Source organism: Calonectris borealis, chromosome 2, assembly GCF_964195595.1.
Source record: "Calonectris borealis chromosome 2, bCalBor7.hap1.2, whole genome shotgun sequence".
In the NCBI taxonomy this organism is placed as follows: Eukaryota; Metazoa; Chordata; class Aves; order Procellariiformes; family Procellariidae; genus Calonectris; species Calonectris borealis.
In genome coordinates this window covers 128249323-128270285 of record NC_134313.1, presented here as the reverse complement: position 1 = coordinate 128270285, position 20963 = coordinate 128249323, and the positions used below count along the sequence as shown (strand labels likewise).

The following is a 20963-nucleotide window of genomic DNA, read 5'->3' as shown; positions in this document are numbered from 1 at the left end:
GCCTTTTTTTTTTCTTTCTTCTTTTTTTTTTTTCCCCCATGAAGAAAGGAGGTCTATAAGAAGACCTAACAATGCCCTTACTGTTCTGTCAGAAACTGCCTGGCTACATCTTGTTTTATTTGGCCCTCACTGAATGGCAGTTTCATTTATGTTCTGGGTGTTTGGCAGATATTTTATCTTTGTCAAACTTCGCTTTTAACATTTGTTTAGATTACTTGTCACAACACTTTCCATTTTTTTTCAAACTCTTAAGATTTCAGTTAGCTTGACGTTGCTTAGAAGTGGTTTCTAGTATTTTTGAACTTGCTTCTTACATCTTGTCCCTTCTTGAGCCATCCTAGTTAAGCTGGTTGATTTATTTTTCGCTCTTTCCCTTTGCTGGTAGTGCAACACTTACTTTGAGCCTCTGACTCCACTGATGGTGGGGTAAGCGTCTCCTAAATCCGGTGAATAATAAAGAAAAAGATTATAGGGACATTTGTAAAAACCTGAATGCATCCATTTTACTCCATCTCGCCTAGTACATAAGACAAGACAGCGCTGGCCGCTTTGAAAAGCTGTGTTGAGATGAGGAACATCCTTCCCCACCGTTCTGTCTGATAGGTGATGGTACTTGCTTTTCGTACCCGTGAGGAGATCCTGCAGATGTTCAGCAGTGCTTATCTGAGCCATCAGTCCCTGAAAGCACCAGGAGTCCTGGACTAAGGGTTCCTTGTGCCGTGTTTTGCCAGATGCTGTCAGCTCTGTGGCATCTCCTTGATATTTGTGAGGGGCAGATCACATGTGAGTATGAGCTGAGCCTTGGGTACAGAGCTGGTTCTACTTCTTGTCTGCCTATGCGACATAATCTTTGCGTTGAATTTACTTGGAAGGACCTGCAGTAAGAGAAGAGGAGGATACTGCTGGGACTTCCCAGCTCTCCATCAGCAGCTGTTTCTGTTCATTTAATTCCTCCTTCATCCTGAATCTCATGCAATGACCAGACTCTTACCATTTCTGCTATGCCTTTTGACTCTATATAGATGGAACTGAATGGGAGAATGTAATTTTAAAAGAGTTTGGGGAAACTTGACATATGATATTCACAATGTGTTGCTTAAAAATGAAAATTAAAAAATTCTCCCATGTAGCTGTTCCTTGCTCAGGTGTTCTGTCACAACTGATTTCAAAGGGATGATTTGCTTACACTAGCCTTATTTGCGGCAATAATGTTTGGAGGATTGCCATCACCGAAATCTATTTCAACTGATATCCTTTTGTGAAAAGTTTTTAAATTTGGAAGTTACATTTCTGAGCGGCAGATGCTTTGGTTTGGCAAAAGGCAGTTTACCAAAAGTAATGTGATTGCTGAAATAATTTAGTCTAATACTTGCCCATGCTCTATTCGTTTCCATGCTTGAGCTGACTTGCAAATGAAGACATATGGACATGGACAGTGTGAATAAATTAACAAAACCTGCAAATGTTCAACCTTTTCCAAAAATCCTGGAGACAGCCCGCAGACTTCAGCCAGCATGGATTAATCACAAGTGACCCTAATGCCAACCAGAGGTCAAACGATGAGGCAGACTGCCCAAGAGCTGCTGTCCCTGCTTGCCTGCAGCTTCCCCCGTAGCTGCCTGCTGTGGACCGGTTGAGAGGATGGCAAGCAGACTGGAAATGGCTTGGTATTTACAGAGCCGAAGTGTTCACGTGCAGATGCAAATACAGTTTTTTGGGCAGCTTGGGTCCATGTTATTCCCCTTCTGCCTTCATTTGGAAACCGGCATTGTGTTTGTCTGGGGAGCGAATGGAGTCCTCTTGGTAGTGTTTATCTGTCCACTGCTATTATTAATTGATGTAATTGTTTCTTTACTAATATTTACCTAGGGTTTTAACATGGAATTGACTATACAGATAATTCTAGTGCAGTCTTAGAAGAAAGTCAATGCCTTAATTAGAGAAATGACCTGCTACTCTTGACTTGTTATTCATGAATTGATTTTTTTTTTTTCCCTGCCCTGAAAAGTGTTTGAAATCTGAGGAAGTTGTTAACTAGATGGGTGACATTTGAAGAAGTGTATACTAGCAATTAAGATGGACAAGTAAATTTGACAAAGAAACTAATATTTGTCCTGAAGGAAACCTGAAACATTTGGGGTGGGGGAGGCAATTTGGAGGCATTTCTGCCTTCTCCAAGCCTCTTTCTGAAGAGTCACTGCAGTATACTGTGTTGAGAAAAACAGAGCAGCAGGGACTCTTGAAGAAGGTGAGTTACATCCACTTAACTTTTCTTTTACTATGCTACACTAGGTCCTATAACTACACAGGATCATCTAGGGAAAACGAGAGAGTTATTTAAAAGCATAGCAGAATATTATTTTAAGCAGCACACTGGTGATGTTGAAACTTGGTGCCTCTCAATTCTGCTAGGGCCAACAATTTTGAGGATTAAAAACATATGGAATATAGATATAGAAGATATCCACAATGCTTGGGGTATTATTTAGCATTATTTGTATTATTCAGGCTAGCAAAAACAAACAAAAAGACCAAGAGAAAATCTCCTGTTACAGGGCATAAGCCATCCAGTAGACGATGAGAGTTGGAAGGAAATTTTATGGGAAAGTTTTTCTGTAATTGCTCTCCTAGAGATTTCTTCATCCGTTCCCTGAAGCATCTGATGCTGGCTGCTGTCAAATGAGAGGTTACTGAACTAAATGGACTATTAATCTGACCCAGTACAGCAATTCCTGTGTTCCTATGTTTACAAGCGGGCTTTGTCTGCTGAGGGTTGTCTCTCTGGAATAAACCCTCCATTGGAGGCTAGGGAAAGGAAATTGTCCAGAAGCTTTTACACTGTTGCTATGTAATTTTGTATGTTGTTTTCAAAAAGTGTATCCTTTTTTTTCCCTCCCCTTTTATGTGTATGCATGTTTTAAATTATAAAATTTAGCTTCCTGTTTGATGGATTTGCTATTCAGTAATATTCAGGACCATTGAGTAACATAATTGTTCAGAATTATGTGCTTTTAAAAATTGAGGGGTAAAGTAATCCTGGTTGGCTGGTATATGGCTAAATGAGGGATTCTGTTCTGAAGGGTGTGAACGGGTGCCTTCGTCACCACTTGCCAGACCTGCTAACATTTCTGTTTCTTCTTTAAAAGTGGATAATTTCTTAAAGGAAAATGTATTATTGTTGTTGTTGGTATTAATCGGTTCAAGATTAATATGTTCAAGTGAACTCAACTTTCTACCTTCACTCATTTTTGATAGAGGGTTTTCTATTTTGCTTGACCTAAGAGGTTCAGTGAATAACCTACCTTTGCAGTGAAGTATGTGAAGCAGAGTTGTAACGTCAAGGAACTGCGTGCCTTGGGTTTACTGTGTAAATCTTAAATTGTATTTCCTTTATTTTTTTAAGGCTTAAGAGAGGATGAGACAGTCAAGCTATTTAATTCAGATCTTTTTATCACGGCAGACAATATTGCTTCATGTAGGTGACTTTCAGTTCTCTTTACTGCTTTAAAAGGTACATTAGAGACATGGGATACAAGTGTGCTTTGTTTCACCCAGAAAAATGTGAACTTCATATAGGGAGAATGTGTTTCATTTCCTTACCACGTGTCAACAACTGGATCCTAAATCTGTGTTTATCAGATGCAGAACTGTTTTTGGAGGATTATCACTAAATCAAATGCTAGACTGGAATTTAAGCTCTCACTGTAGCATTTCTCAAATTTTCTTACTATTCCACTTTTAGGCCATTTGGTCTTTGATGCTGAGATCTGACGTTCAGAGGCTACGTTTTTACGTTCCTCTTTGTACAAGAGAATAAATATTTCTGTTGCAAAATGCTTATACTCTCATAATAAAGACAATACACCTGATTCTTTTTTTTTATTAAGGCCCATCATTACTGTTCAAACACATGCAGGAAAAAATTGTCTCAGCTCACACATGGTAAAACCATAGCATAAGCGTATTATTGTGGTTATAAAATGTGTTAAAAGGGGAGAAAACCTATGGTTTTCTTTAACACATGAACTCCCATTATTATTTTAGGAGTCTTTTAATCTCTTTTTTTTTGATAATATATATTAAAAATTAAAGCACACATTTTTGTCTGGCAAAACCAGCGTCAGAGTGGTTACACGAATCCTACTCCGTATCATAAATGCAGCTATTTATACAGAGAAAGGATCTAGAGGGTGCTTTTTCTCAGTCGTCTTTAGCATCTCTTCCATCTCTTGCTATATTAGAGCTCTGCATCATTTTTCTTGGACTATTCCTTTCATGTGTCAGGTATGTTGCTTGTAATACATCCTTGAATTTCTTAGTATTCCAGACGATTTAGTCACTTTTAATTTTAAATAATTATTTTAAGTAGACTGGGGTGTTTTTTCAGACCGTTGTCATTGTGAATCTCTGACAGCACACACGAGCTTTGTATTCGTGAAAGGGTGGTCTTCACATCTGTTACCAAATGAAGCAGCAGTGACTATACCCAACATGTTCATTTTTCCTCCCACTTCTGCTCCCTTCCTCTCTCCCTCATAAACTCGGATACACAGTGCGGAGTGACCACGGTTCTCCCTGGCTCACAGTCCCTTCATTGATGGACTCCATGCTGGGAATTGGAAAACTTTGTCTTAGAATCCATATGGGCAGAATATCTGCAAGAACCTCGGCTTGTATAAAGAAGGGACAGCCTTTACAGAATTCACTTATTTTGAGAGATTATTTCCATTAGCTGACATCTTTATTGCATTCCCTTGCTTATGCATCATTTTGAGGACACTTAAATTGCTTTTTTCTGCTTACTTCTGATTTGCTTTAGCATATGGTTCCCTGTGAGACCCCATATAATGGACAACTGTCTGAGATCCGGTTGGCGCAGACAGCACTAGCTGGGAAGAGAATGCAGTCAGGGTAATATCGAGGGATGTGCTTGAACCAACATGTACTTTTCAGCCATCTCTGACTGGGCTATTCTGCTTAGTGATTTTTTTGGCCTGATTATAATTACAAAAGTCATGAGTGCATTTTGAATGGCTCTGTCTTACTAGCTAAGATCCTCTTCCTCCCACCTCCCCCCTTTTTTCTTTTCTTTTTTTTTCTTGGGGATTAATCCAGTTGCTCACCCAACGTGTGCATCTGTTGAAGGAACTTCAGGTGCTGTTAGAAAAGCGCTCTCCGTTGTGACATGTCTGCTTTGACATTCCCCATTCAAAGATATGCTCTACTTGGCTGCTGGTGCTTGCATGGTTAAATCAGATTGTCTTATCGGCCTTGGGCATCCAGCTGGGCTTCCTAGTTTCTAGCTTCTCACTCTTCTGTGTCCTTTGTGATGCATTGGGCTGCTGGATCCTGACTTGTGAAGTGCTGCTATCCTGAAAATCATGCAGGAAGAGCCTTGAGAAGGTCATTCTGCTGCAGCGGGGAAGGGCGATTACCAGGCATGCAATGAAGTTGGTGTGGAAAGTGTACCTGACCCGCTGTCTGGCTCTGGATACGTTATTATTATACAATAAAAGCAGGGTAGCTGGCAGAGCGACTCAGACTGCACCGCCTGGTAATCACAAAGGAGGGACGGGCCCCTGCGGCAGAAGTGGTGGTGTCAGTACCGGGAGATGGGTCTGTGCTGGCTTAGCTTACACTCAGCAGCATACCGGGCTTGACTCCTGGCACGCGGGAGGAAGGTGCTGCTGGGAGCTTTGGGAGCGTTACTTCTCTTACTGGTTTACATTTATTGGCGTGTGTGGGTTGGAGGTTGCAGAAATGGGCATCCTGTTCCCGAGGCTGTTGTTCGTCCTCGTGGTGGTTCAGAATTGTCGGAGGCTTGTTGGAGGACGCGCTGCCTGAGTGCACCCTGCCCTTCTGCAGGAGGAGTCGTCTTGGGGACTGTTAGTCAGCCAAGTGGAGCAGCTCCTATGGGATTCCAGATGCTATTGAGAGCTTTACAATTAACTCATATTTCATGACATATAATTATGAAAATACTCACTTACTTTCTTGAATGCTTTCAAAATTAATCATTTTAATACATTACTTAGCCAGTGAAGCTGAAAGATTAGTGATCCTGATGCATTCAGAGGCTAAATACTGCCCTGTTGAGTGTTTGATCCGAGTCAAGGTTCTTCTTCATACTACCTGTCTCCATCCCTAAGAGTCTGCATACAACTTCTTCCTCCACAGTAAATGTGAAGCAATTCGGGCTAGTTTCCCTGTCTGCAGAAGGGGGAAAATTGTCTTGCATTTACCAGTGGAAAGATGCTTTCAGAAATGGACTTGTTGGGAACGATTGCTGTGAGTAATTCACACACTTGCTTATTCTGCAAGAGTATCTTTGTATTGTATCAGGAGTCCTACTTTGCAGACTGACATGTATGACACAAGTCTCCTTGAATTAGGCTCCTGTTAGGTTGCTTTTTGGAAGTAAAATGTAAGGTCGTAGTTCACTTTGGTCTTTCTGATAATGTAATCCATCTGTCCAGCACCCCTCTTAGAATAATTCTGGGACATAGATCTTCTGACTGTGTTAGGATGTGGAAAAGATGTGCTGGTTTTGTGGCTACCATGATTGATTATTGCACCTCTGTCCTTATGACCTGATGGATAACGTTTTGCAACATTTTCAGATGATTCAGAGGACAACTCTGAAGGTGCTTACGTGTGCAGTGTTATCTCAGCGTATTATTAGCATTTTGCAATTGCTTTATTGGCTCCCTGTTAAGCAAAATATTGACAATAAAAATGCTATTTTTGTTCTGCAATCCACTCTATGGCTTTGTCCCCTCCTAGTTAATGGCTGCACTCGTTCCTAATTTTGCTACCCTATTGTTCCTGTGACAGGGAGCTACAGAGAACAGAGGTTTTAAAATAAATGTTGATAATCTCCGCCAGCCCTCTGGCATATTCTGCTGACCCTCGGGGAGTCTTACTGGAAATATATTGGAACTTGTGATATGTAATAAGTGAAGGTTCAGGAGCCTGAAGTAGACAGCAAAAATGTCGTCTTCTGGGCAAAGTAGGACTGAAGACTCTAATAACTCAGAGGAATTACAGAACCTTTCAGCAGACATGCTATTAGACTTGCCGTATATAACAAAAGATGATAAATTATGTGTGTTAAGTTATTTTGTGTTAGTACAGTGTCCACACCTCTGTGATATTAAGATGATAGATGCACCTCTGGTCCGACAGACTAGTATTCAGAAACGAAGTTCACAACCAATGCTTGAACCCTATTTCTCCCCTCTTTCACCTGGATCACTCTCCTCGCTTGACAAAGGGATGCAGCAAGGATACAAACTCCTCTAGCTCCAAGGAAGTAGAATTTCCAGCCTTGTAGTGCAAAAAATTGGACTGCTGACAGGTTGAACCTACCTCCTGAACGTAGCCTCCTAACTCTGTCTGGGGGATTGAGAAGCCGAGATCATCATTTCACAATTCAGGCATATCCCTAACAAAATCTTCCTTCAGGTTTCTTAGCCTCTTGAATAAACATTATTCATTTTTGAGTGAATCCACATGTTCATTCTAACAATGGGTTTAGATTACTCCAGATAGCAGAATTTTTCTTTGCAGTAAATTGGACTCTTGCAGGATCCTTCTCTGTGTGGCATATAAAGTAAAGTGTGCTGAACTGAGGCAGAGCCATCCACTGTGATGCATGTTTTGCAAATTAAACAGAATTTTATTCTCCTCTTTGTTTATCTCGGTGACTGTTGAAGTCTTTGTTTCTTTGCATGGTGTGTGAAGATTACATTGCACTGACCCTTCTTCAGTGCATTTCCAGGCAACACATCTGTGCCATAGTGGGGCACAAAGAGATCTGTATTTGCCAGTTGTCCAGGTATTGAATAAAGCATACATGGAAACTGAAGCTCTAGAGCTTTTTCTTCTGATTTTTTTGATTTTTCTTCAAATTGGCGATGAAGGCAAGCCTAATGCCACGATTTGCAGTTGTGGCTAGACATCAGGTTGGCTAAATTTGACTACTAGGTTCCATCCTTTGTGTCACTAAAGATGCCCTGTATGGGTCCATGCAGAGGAAGACTACCCAACTGATCTCAGGGGCGGAGATGGTGTGCTCCTTTGTTTTGTTGTGATGGTTCTGCTAAGACCAAGACTTCTCAGGAAGATACCTCTTAGGCTGAACACAGAGATGAGACTTGCTTCTGTACTGGGACAGTCATCTCTAGCAGTGTCTTATTCAATGAAGGCTAACAGCAGATGTTGCAAATCTAAATTGCCCTGATCCTTCCCAATATTAGCCTACAGTGACTTTACATCACCTACATTGATGTGCAGATAAAGCATAGCCATCAACACTAATGTTTTCAGCACCTGCCACTCAAAGAGCATTGGATGAACCTCTGTCCTGACTTGTGGCTTCACTGGTTGGGGTTTTGAGACCAGCACCTGCTTATTGTCACCAGTAAAAGTTACCACTGGTCTTGCATGTCTTTGTGCTCCCCTTTAATGAAGTATCTTGTCATCCTGTTTCAGTGGGTCACCTGCAGTGCTCATCATGACCATAGAGTGTTGGCCTCCCAAAGAGATGTACTTCTCTGTCAAGGAGCTGCCCTCTAAAGCTGCTTCCCTCTTCAGCTTCTGAGCAGATGAAGTACTCTGTTCTTTTAATGATTCCCAGGCCACCATCATTTACTAGGGATCTTCCGTCTGTCACCAAAACAATAACATCACTTGACCTCTCTTACTGATCTCAGAGGCCTCTTAAAGGTTATAAACAGTCAGTATAAGGCCTTTTTAGTAGTTGCAGTGATGGTAAGTGCTGTATTTGTCATTGGTCACCATGACATGTTTCCCATCAGCTGGAAAGTTAAGGATGAGCACTCTGAGGGCATGCTTGTGAGTCTTCAGATAGATCCCCTGCATCCTCCTAGCTGTAACACCACTTGGGAAGACATCTGCACATCCCATAATATTGGATGACATTACTGAATGTAGACAGTAGGATGTGGTTTTCCTTGCCTGCTCAGTCTCCCTTCCCCTGGCCTCCCATCTCTTTTCAAGAGCCCTTCTCACAAAAACTTGCTTTGACTGAGAATCGATGTAATGCTATCTTGAGGTGCCTAACTCTGGTGTAGCCAGAGTTAAAGACCAATTAATTGCCAGTTAAGGGGAAGACCTTCAATGGAAGATCTTTTTGCTGGACAGGAAGCATGTCCCATTCTGAACTTAATCAGAGATCAGCGATGCTACCTTTCCTTTAAAGACAGTTGAGTACGCTCTCAGTTTAAGGTGCTACCTGTTGGCCTGTGTAAATCTTCCCAAATCTTAGAAGCGTGTTGGCACTGGTTGCCGACCACCTTTGTTATCTGTGGTTCTTTTTCTCTGCCTTGACTGGATGGTGAGAAGGGAGCCCAAGGGATAGGTTCTTTAGTCCCATCAATGATAATTTTTCCTCTTCATTGGTTGCCATCTCACATAAAGCAGGTAGGATCAAAACAATCTGGTTGGACACATAGGACTGTAAAGGACAATTTGGGTTGCAAAGTCCAGTCTAGTTTTTCTGAACTATAGGTAGAAACTATGCAGGAACAAAGGAAAAGCAGTGAAAAAATGAAGTAGTAGAACAAGACTAAAGCAGTAGGCATAGCACCTTGTGTGGGAAAAACTTTGTATTGGAGTTTTTGGTTATATGACTTGAGTGACTAGCCTGCTTTGTAAGAGCTGTTTTTGCAGGCTACTCTGTGCTGCCTAAATTGTGGATCATCTGAATCGTATTTGAGAGGAGTGATGTATATTTCCCTTCGAGTTTGGGGATGGGCAGAAACAGGGAAACGGGTTCAGTCTGGGGGAAAAAAAAAAAAACACCCACACATTTGGTCTGGCAAATCTCTGATCTCCTAAACCTTTGTAGTCTGTGGGATGGTCTCTCTTTTAGGATATTCTCAGTATGGAGTTACTGTTTTACATCCTTAGAAACATTAATAAGGACCAACAGAGATGACAATACAAGAACAGAAGTTTTGATTCCACTGAAAGAGCAATTTTAAGCATTAAGAAATAGCTTTTAAAGTTGGGGGGGAAATCAGTGTAAAAGTTCACTTAAGCTCAGGGAGCAGGAAGCTCAGTTACCCTCCTTTTTCCATAAATGAAAGAGAACTTCTTTTCTTGACAGTCCATTGGGATTTTTGAATGTGGCAGAATAAGTAAGGAATGCATTTAGTTACAAAGCAGAGTATCCTATATACCAGCACAAAATGTATTCAAAGCCCCTTGAATTCTTTGCAGAAAACGGCAAGAGGGTCCCTTACAGAGGTGATTGAAAGCCACTGCACAGGAAATCAACTTCTCATCCTGTACATAAACATGAGCCAATTCTACTATATCTGGCTCTCGGGGCAGTACACACAGTAAATTGTTAACCTCATCACCTGACCTAACCATTTATCTTTACTTCTCAGTATAGTTTTGGCAACTGCTGAGTAATGAAAGAAACATGGAATGCAGATAGCTGTAAAAAAACCAAAACCACCACCATCACCCCCCCCAAACCTACTGCACCCCCCCAAAAAAAAAAACCCACTCCACATCTCAGTTACAAACAGCCGTTTAAAACAGCAAACAGGAGAAAATGAGATATTGCCTGATGCAGTGGGAGGATCTTAAATATGGTTAGTATAGAACAGAATTAACATCTCTGTAGAGTAACAGACATGTGAAGCATGGATTTTCAATCCTTCACATCTCTTCATTATGCTAGCATTGTGCTAGCACAAATAAATTAATAACTCCCCTGAACCTTTGTGGAACAAATAACCGTAGCGCCTTTCAGATTTTGAAATGTAAGCTGTGTGTGTTTTTAATGTTATATGTTATACGTGAAGGTTGGCTGAAATAGGTTATTCTGCTTACAGAGTATTGTTCCCATATGAGGATTCAGGCTATGTACTCACAGCTGCTACTCTCCAACATGGACTCTCAGTTCCACTAAAATCAATAGCTGGCACAGCAGGGTACTGTTGTATGGTGTGTAAATAAATGGGTGTCATTGTGTCTCACTTTTTTTTTTTTTCTTTTCCCTTCTTTTCCCCTTTCAGATTTAGATTTGGTTTTTTTCAGGCATATATCAGTGTGTGTTTGCAATGCAGGCAATACGAAGCATAGCTGCTTAGGGAAAAAGAAGCTTCCCCCTCCCGCCCCCCTTTTTATACTTCCCAATAGGATTTTCAAATAAACAACAATTGCATTAATTATATTAATTATCTCTTAACAATCTCAGTCAGGAAAAAACAAATAAAACAGAAACCCATTTTGCAAGTGTCAGCTTTATGACAAAAAGGAATTCACAGTTGCCTGAGTAGACAGCTATCTTACATACCAAGATGTAGGAAAAGTGTTGTAGTAATAGTGTCTTAATTCTGTTACAACAATTTATCTTCCCTCCTCCTATAAGTCTTGCACCTATAGTTGAAGATATATGACAATTGTGGTTATGGGATGTAAGAGCTACAGATCTGCTTTTCAATAAACTGACTTTGAAGTTCTGTTTCATGCATTTTCTTTTTTATTCATGCATCTGGTCATATAGAGTGGTTTACTTTTTTTGGCTGCAGACTTGGCAGATACAAAATGCAGATGTTGTTCTTCTGACTTAAGCTGCTATTTTAAGCTTTTTGGCCAGCAGTTGAAAATTTTAGGCTCGGTTGTTTATTTGCTTATCATCAAAGTGGTTTTTGTCATATAATTCATATGCAAGTATTAGCTTTCTATGTTTACTTTCAGAGTTTGAGATTAACAGTATGGTCTTGGGTTTTTTTCCTTTTTTTTTTAAACTAGCATGCTCTTTTGATTAATAATACAGTAGAATATGCTATGCTTCAGAGAGCTTTTATTTGCCAAAAACCCACCCCAACCCAACCCTCACGCTGTGCTGTAGTGCTTTCCCTTTAAGAAAACCATATCTCTCTCCAGATGCCTGCATCTCTTTGATACAGAAGGGTACACTAAGTTCCATCTATAAACAGAATCCACTAATTAAGAGTAATTGCTTCGGAGATTGGTACAGACTATTCAGCATCAGATGCATGTTCCTCTCAGATATCCATTAGCCTCTAATAAGATAATGCAGATGTGCCAGTCTGTTTCCTGTTTCCTTCTATTGTACCTTTATTGCCGTATATGGACCAATGGGATGGGCTGAACAATAAGTGGATGTCCTTTTGCTCCCGGAGCCCTTCTCAAAGGAATGTTTGTTATTAGATTGCTTTTTCTGTTTAGTTTCACATCACTATGCTAATAAAGGAAACATAACACTCCAAAGGCTTTTTTTTTTTTTTTTTTACTTCTGCCACGGTAACTAGTTTATTGTTTAATTAAATCTCGTTGGATAGCCAAGAAAACAAAAATGCAACATCTCGCAGTCAACGAGGACTGGTGGAAAATGGAGTACGCCCCTTTTTGAAATAAAGTTTCCACACATTTTTAAGAGTTTAAAGGCAGCGTGGTTATTGTGTTACTGTATCTGACTGATTTACGCTTGACTAGTGCTAAATCTGCTGAATTATTCAGTACTACTCAATGCAGCACCATCAGCTAGCATAATAGAAAGCATATGCATAATCAGGGATTTCAATACAAACTATACATTAAATACAGTAAGGGTTTCCGAAACTATTAGATCTTGACTCATTTTGAAAACAGCATTAGAATATGTCTCTAAGCCGCGTAATAAATAAGGACTCCGTCAATTCTGTCTCTTGGGGGAAAAAGATGTAATATATTGTTGAAAGGTTTTGCATGTGAAATTTCTCTGCAATTGTTTTTGTTGCTGGGAGAGGAGCAACTTGCCTCTCCCATCTTGCTGCCCTTGCAGTCCAGAGGTTCCTGTTTTAGGAGTTAGCCTAAGATTTAAGAGAGGGGGAATTTTTGGCGTTGGCAAGAAAATGGGAAATGAACTTAGAAGAGACTTCCTCCGTGACCCTGGAAACTTTGGGGACATCTACGCTGCAGACCGCCGGGCTTGGAGCAGCAAATTCCCCAGCACCCGGCTCCGTGCAGAGCATGTCCTGGTGTCGGCATGCCTCTCCTGTGTCCGTGGTTTCGCCCCCCAATTGTAAAGGAAGAGCAACAGTGGTTTGCTGTGGTGGGAGGGTGTAGGGGCAGTGGATTTAGTTTAAAAGTTTGCGGGATGCCACAGTTGTGGATATCTTAAAAAGACTACTGAATTTCAAACATCACCACAGGTAGGGCAGAACTCCCCACTGACCTTTTCAGAAGTGAGGGAAGAAAAAAAGGCAAAAATCATGCTTTACTTGCAATGCTGACAACTTAATTCCCTGCTATGGACAGTGAGAGGGGAGGAAGAGCAATGTGGAATCGGGGTGGTGTTGGCAGAAGGGAGGCCAGAGCATAACCTTCCTACTGGCACAGGACTATTGGCCAAGGCTCCTGGCTTGGCGTCTTGCCTTCCAGCTGTTGATGTGCGTCAGAGTCACCTGTAACAGCACAGGGATTTTATGAATTAAAAGAAAATCTTATGCAAGTGCAAAATGCAGAAGGATGAATTATGTTACAGTAATACCAAATATTGTTACCAAATGTAAGCTAAATAGCAATATAATGAATGACAACCAATTCATTTAATACATTCTAGGAGAACTGACAGATGTGTGGAAAGCAAAACTGTTTTCTGTAGTAAAGCCTGTGCAAAACGCATGGGAAATTAAGAGACGATAAGAAAAGTTGGGTCACTGTTTATTCGGCAAGATTTGGAGCTTATACGTGAAAATTTGTGGTTTTAAACGTCTGCTCAGCTGCACAAACACCAAGAAGAAATGTGGAAGAGACAGGTACACCTGCTGCATTAACTGCAGCTGATAAATATGCTGTCTGCTCTGCGCTGGAGCTACTGTAGCCTCCTTCCCCTGTGGCCATCTGCTTTATCACTGAAGTCAAGTCAATAAAAGGCCTGTAAAAACCAAAAAGGAGGCATATGTTCTGTCAAAGAAGAGTCATTGGCCGCTGTTCAATGCGATGTAGTGCACAATGTGATCATCTCTTGGTGAGCCTTCAAAGAAACTTTTCTGTATGATCCTTTTCCATACTGTTCATGCTAAGGGCCTTGTACTCATGAACAGTCCCTAAGGACAAGTCTAATGGAAGAGGATTTTCATCATAATACCGGATAGATCCTCTGAAGTGCCTCGATGACAGCTATTTTCTGAAAAATTTGCCTCATACGTACAGGGCAGAAATCTGTGCTGTTGCCTCACATGAATAGGTGTTCAACAACTGCCAAGGTGACTCTGTGGTCAGTTTGGCTTGCTCCTCCTGGGATTGCTCCTCAGCTGTGGTAGCTGGCTTTTCCCATCCTATTTAGAGTAAGCTCATTAGCAACCTCCTCAAGGGATCCAGGTGTAGGCTAGAGGAGGGTATGTTCAAGGCCCACACGGCATGAAAGGATGGGGCTTGCTTCTGGGCAAGTGTCAAAGTCCAGAGAGGACTTGCTTCTTCAGCTGTGGGGCATTTACCAGAGCAAGTGACAGCAAAGGAAAGTCTCCTTCTCAAAGCTGGCACCCGTACAGTGTCTTACAGTGTTTTGCACTGTGGTGCAGGTTTAGCTGAGGAAAAGAGGTGTTTTCACCTTGAAACCATCTGCAGCCTAGACGTCTGTGGCTGGTATCCAATGCTGGGGATCTTCATCAGTGAGTTGAGGGGTGTGAACGTGTCAGTCTGGTGACACGAGTGAAGTCTTACCTTAGGAGTTGCCTTTAGTGCCATGGAGCTGGCATGCATGGGGACAACTGATTTTTGGGTTTCCTGTGTTGCAGCAGTTTCTACTTTGTGGTGTCTTCTGCTGTGCAGTGATGGAGGTGATGGGTCTGTAATCTCTGTTAGCAGAGCTGGTGACTTGAAATCCCTCAGAAAGCACACAGCATGGGTGACATTTGCTTCTTTACATGGGTAGAGTGGCTGGAACATAGGCATCTGCCTAGGATTTCCTCCTCAGCCATCGTACAGATTGAACACGTGTAACGTCCTGCTGCTCCTGAGGGATGCTATTTAGAGTTGACTGATACTGTTTAGAGCATCATACCTTTTACGCTGTCTTCTCTCTCTGCCTTTAATTAGAGAGAAAAGCAGAGGAACAAATTCTGAAGGCTCATCTCCGGCACACCTATCTGCAGGAAATTTCCTGCCATGAAGGGTAAAAGGAGGGTGATTTTTGAGTCAGGCGAGAGAAACCTGCTTTCGGGTAGTAATTTCAGTATATAGTTACACCTCACATCAAATTATAAGGATGCAGAACTATAGGATTAGAACTATCAGATTATAATCTAGTTTTGACACTGTTAGATATTTCATATGGAGTTACATACTAAGGAGCTATAATATTGCTGCATTTTGTCATCAGCAGGTCCACCACAGAACATGTTCCTCCAGTGGTGAGGAAGTGACCAAAGAGTTTCCCGAGTGCCCTTTTTTCCTCTCCGTCCTGGAGGAGTTGCTTCTTTTCTGAATACTTGTCACTTAAATATACAAATATATGTGGTTCTGGGAATGTTGTGGTTCTGGGAATTTTTATAATTTATGCTGAGCTCTACATCTTTCTGGCTAATAGAAATATAACTGAAGGTATTACATAGTTCTGTAAGATGAGTTTTATTTTCAAAGCCTTACATAATTTAAAAATAGGTGGCCTTGTTCTGTGATTCATTTAATGCATAGATTTTTGGGGCTGGTTTTCATCAATACCCCTCCCCTCTTTGTTTTTTTGCAAACATTTTGAAGCGTGGCATTTTTGCCGGCTTTTGTGGAATTGCTTTAGAAAACATTAGTTCTTTGCATATTCCTTTGATACTTGGCTTTCCCTGTCTCTTAAACTTCGTAAAGCTTTAGCTAGGTAAAACAGTCACCTGTGATGGTTCATGTCATTTTGTGTTGTTAATGAGTGGATATATTTTGGCTGTTGAGGCTTCCTCAGAAGATCTGCCTGGTTTCACCGGTCTCCAGGCACGTGGTCCTCGAGCTCGGCATGGCCAACAGCTGTGCATTAGCTCGCTATACTCCCTGTAACAGTCTCATCTCTGCATACGTCTGTCTCCATTAGCATTAAAGGTATTTTGTGCATAATTTACACAGTTATCAAATACTTACAAGCTACATTTCTGTTATCCCCAAGCAGGCTGCACTCAGCAGAAATTGCTATCTGAAAACATGCACAGCTGGTAACCTTTGCTGGTATTCCACACAGAGCAGAAACACTCCGCTGCTCTCTGACAGGCAAACGTATGCATTTGGGGTGTTTTTTTTTCCTTTTTTTTCCTTGCTCATTTGAATTCTTACCGACAACTACTAGACTGAGTAGCAGTAGTGATAGTCAACGTTGTGTTGTCGCAGTTTCCCTCCTCTGGCATCGATTTTGCGTTGTGACCTTGACAAGTCATTTCACCGGTGCCTTTATTTTCCCACCCAAAATTCTTCTTGCCTTTGGTTTCAGGCTGTAATTTCAAAGAATTACGAATAAAAATGCTATACAGCGGTGGACGTTGTTACTGATCACTGACTGTAGCAGATGCAAGGGCGTAGCACGTTGTCTCAAGAAACAAAGCCTTTAGGCAGCCCTGGACTGCCTTGCTTTTGGGTGGTTGAATTTACTCTGTGGCTCCTACTGTCTTCCCTCAACAGTGGGTGTTGGAGCAGATGGGTAACTCCTCGTGCAGGGTGGTGATGCTCGGGAGCCGGCTGCAGCGCTCGCCGGCTTTTGCCTGGAGCACTGCACAAATAACTCCAGGAGTAGTGTTTGCAATATGGAGCGGCTGCAGCCTTCCCAGTAGCTCTGAAGACACCAGTAGCACTTACTAGTGTTGCACAAGCAGGTTGTTTCCGAGAAGACCAGCCATTTGCTGTACATAGACTTAAACAGCTGTGGAGAGAGCAAACTTCACTGCTGAGAGTAGTACAAGAAGTGCCCTGTTCTCAGCCTGAGGCTTTCAGTACAGAGACTGAGAAAATGAGGACCCCTTGATAGGCACCAACCATTTGGGTGAAACACGGAGGAAGAAGGCGTGTGTAGCTCTGGATGACTTTGAAGGTGGTGGTCATGAGAGCAGGCGAGTTCCCCAGCAGAGCACAGGAGCAGCGTATTGCCATCGCGTCACTCACTCACCCAGCTTAGGAAATAACGGGTGCTTGTTTATTTGGTGATAGAGGCAGTTCCCCCTCCCGCCCAAAAAAAAGAAAAATAAAAAAAGAGAGAACGATCAGTGAGGTATCTCTTAAGTGATAATAAGATAAACTAATTGTCCTTTGTGAGAACAGTCACTGGTAAACCAATTAGTGTTTTAACAGCCCAATACAAAATCACCCTCAGACACAGTTCCCCACTGCCCTGCCTGAGCCATGGCATTGAGGCGAACAGAGAGCCTCCTCAGTGTCCTTCATTCTGTAGCTTCTATGGGGAAACTGAAAGTTTTCATGCACGCGGAAATTTTTCAGAAATCGATTTTTTTTTTTCCTCCCCCAGTGTCAATATTTCAGGTAATTATTGATGCCTCTGTTTCAAAACTGGCAGTTTCCAAAACAGGATTGTGTCTGTCCAGAAACTGCTTTTGGTGTAACACATCAGGCAGGGAAATCAAGTTAATGGGTGTTCTGCCATTAGCTTCAGTAGAGTGAGAATTTTACCCCCAGGTGACCATCAAGCTGATCTTGCAGGACACTGATAAATAAGTAATCACTTAACAAAAGTAGCAAAGGGATAGAAGATTTTTCTATGTGTATATATTAAAAATATGTATATTTTAATCAATATATGGTTTTCTTCTTCCCACAGACTGTATCAGTATGCATCTGTAGAGAGCAACTGTCTACCCAGAAAAACATTCGCTTAAGCAACTGAACTGTGCCCTGATACCCAGAGTAAGAAGACTTTCTGTCGACGGTCTGCAGAGCAAGAATGTCCTGGGAAAGAGAACAGTAGGAAGCAGCAATGAAATATAGGACGGACCTGATCTAGTGAATTACCTTTTCATCATCACGCAATCCAGCTCAAGCCGTACTTGCAGGCTTGACAGCCCTCTTCATTCACAAGTTGAGGTATCTATTTGCTGGCCTGGAGTGATGCAACATAATATTTATACACTGTGAGGTGTTAACATGACAACCAGCAGCCGCACATGTCCAGTACCAGCAGTGAATGGACATATGACTCACTATCCAGCAGCGCCATATCCATTACTTTTTCCTCCAGTCATCGGTGGACTGTCGCTACCTTCCCTCCATGGACTCCAGAGCCACCCACCAACTAGCGGATGCAGCACCCCGTCACCTGCAAGTAAGCACTTGGTATTAATAGCTTTTATTGACCAGTTTTACTCTAACAAAGACTGATCGTGTTCATTCTGAAATTATTTTAAGAGTAATTGCAGTTGTTCTTCTGTGATATATTTTACTTGGGCAAAGAGCATGCATTTGTTTTGAAATACCATTTTCACTTAATCTTGTTTTTATAAAAATAAACATGCAACTATATGACATACCAAAGCTGTGGAAACGAGGGGTGATAAAACCTGCTGAGGATTTTGGCATATCCTGCATTATCGTGTTAGCTATAGAATCCGATGTGTTTAAAGAAAAAATGGCCATTGTGTATTCATGAACAGTGATGACTCCTCAGTACAGAATTCTCTTAAGTTGCGCAGTAATTAATACTGCTTTCGTTTTCTTCCGTAAGTAACTGCTTTCTTCCTAGGCAGCTTGTGAAGAGCAGCCCAGTGGACAGCTAGTAGCTGTAAGTGGCCTACGGCTGCAGAATGAGCCCTTGAGTCTATGGTTGGGTTCCACATGTAGCACTCACATTTTCAGTGCTGCTGAGTGTATTAGCTGGGCAAGTTTGTTTTCATTGCTTTATGACGAACGCACGTTTCCTGCTTGGACTTAATTTTATATATGTTTAAGTGGCTCCAAACAGAGCCGTCCCTACTGTTTAAGTAGCATCACATTGACAAGATACATCTCTGGAGGTCTTTGCGGTAGGTGACTGATGTATTTATCACCCATGTGAGGAAAAACAGAATGTATACAGCTTTGCAGGTCAGTTTGTTATGAAGATGATTGTCTAAATACGTAACTGTGATTGTTCAATACGAAAAGGTCTTCACTGAACAGCAAATTTGCAGAACTGCTACTCATTCTACTAAAGGAAAAGGAGACTTGCTATAGCAGTGCCCCTCATACATCTTTCAATAGAAAGCACACAAAGTTGAAGCTCCAAACGTGAATGGGAAACCACAGGGAAGAAAAAACTTCTGAAGAGTAAAGTTGTGGGGTTTGTGCTGCCTAATACTAATTCTGGCTTCATATCTCATGTATGCATATTTGAAGACTGGGCAGTCTTAAAGTAAAGCAATTTTTTTTCCCCAGTTAATGTGGGCAGTTTTCATGTAGTCACATGTGGGAAGAGGTATAATTGGGTCAGGCCTGTATTTGCTGTTTTATTACAGAGTGTTCATCTTTATTGGAGGTGAAAAACGAAACACTTTCAGCCAGAAGGTCTACAAGTAACTGTTTGACTTTCCAATCCTTTCAGAAATTATCCTGGTTAATTGTCAGAATACTGTACTGAATTTATCCCCCGATATTGCAAGAACACTCACCTGTTGAAGAAATAGTGTTATTAGTTAATGGGAACTTTTTCCATTAACTTGATTCCATTTACCAATGGTAAATACCAAAGGTATATGATCAGATATGCAGAGTTTTTCTTTTCCATGAATTGTTCCTGTGGAATCAAGAGTGTTGCAGGTGCATTATTAATGATTAATAAACCAGTCAGTGTTCAGTCTTTCAAAGTGCTATAGTATGACTTTCTGTGGCTATGCAAATAAGTGGCAGCTATTGAATCTTTGGGTTTGCGTCTTTATGCCCTGGTCCTGGCATTTTCAGGGCATTATTTTTGTCAAGGTGCGTTGCAGCACTGGCTTGCATTGACTGAGCATGAAAGCCTGGCTGCTGTTGTGCATGGCTTGAGGCGATAGTGTTTGAAAATACCAGCTAAAACTGGCAAAATAGGAAGGAGGGTGACTTGAATGAGAATTTCTTTTCAGACACAGTCCCCTGCAGGATGACTGTTCTGGTTTGTACTACTCTGTTTTCTTACCTTTGGTGGTGACAGTTTCAAAACCTGTAGATTGCTGATTCTGGAGCTTGAGGTTAATATCACTAGAGTTATGGAGACAACTTCTTGGAAGCAAGCAGGTTGAGCTTTGGGTTATATTTCAGGTTTTTGTTTTTCATTGTGGATGTGTTTTAAATTTTTTTTTTCTTTTTTTTTAACAAAAAAGCCACCCATGGGCTGAGGTCAGTATGATTGATGGCCTCTATTAAAATTAGAACTTATTCTGGGTGGTGGAAGAATATATATCTTGCTTGCAAAGACCTGAAGAAATTAAAGTTTGGCCAAACCACTGCTCTCTATATGCTTGAAGCTATTGTACTATTTATCTTCTAGATTCTTTCCATTCATGCAAAATCCAATAGAAATTATTTTACATAATAGGAATGCTATAAAGATTTCTTTAATCTTTTTAAAACAATGCAGTTCAACAGCTTTTGTTCAAAGTTACAATCATTTAAGCCTTCATATTATTGTCCTGTTTTATTTTGTTCTGTCTTAGTTTTAGACTTTCCATGATGGCAGATAACCTTATATCTGCATTATAAGTTATCCTAATCTACACTTGGGGTAGGTATCTCCAGCCCTGTTAAACAGACAACACTATTTTAGACATACTAACTTTGTGAGCACAAGGGGCTTACAATAAGAGCGCAGGATGGAGTGATTTAGTTTCATTGATGTTAATAATGGTGTTGCCTCCATGACCTGTGACTTGGCTTCTGTTTTTATACTGAGATACATAGTGCAAAATACTTAATAATTAGAGGGCTGGTCACAGTGCTAAAGAGGTCAGAAGCTGAAAAAATATCACTTTTACGCATACATGAAC

At 41.2% G+C, this 20963-nt stretch overlaps 1 protein-coding gene across 1 annotated transcript in view; it reads left to right on the top strand.

Annotated features, from left to right (window-relative positions):
• Positions 1-20963, top strand: part of RARB (retinoic acid receptor beta) — a 334395-nt gene that overhangs the window by 118851 nt on the left and 194581 nt on the right. The window contains exon 3 of the mRNA XM_075143405.1: positions 17792-18292. Coding sequence (XP_074999506.1) covers positions 18115-18292 — 178 coding nt within the window. The 5' untranslated portion in view covers positions 17792-18114. The remainder of the gene's footprint in view (positions 1-17791; positions 18293-20963) is intronic.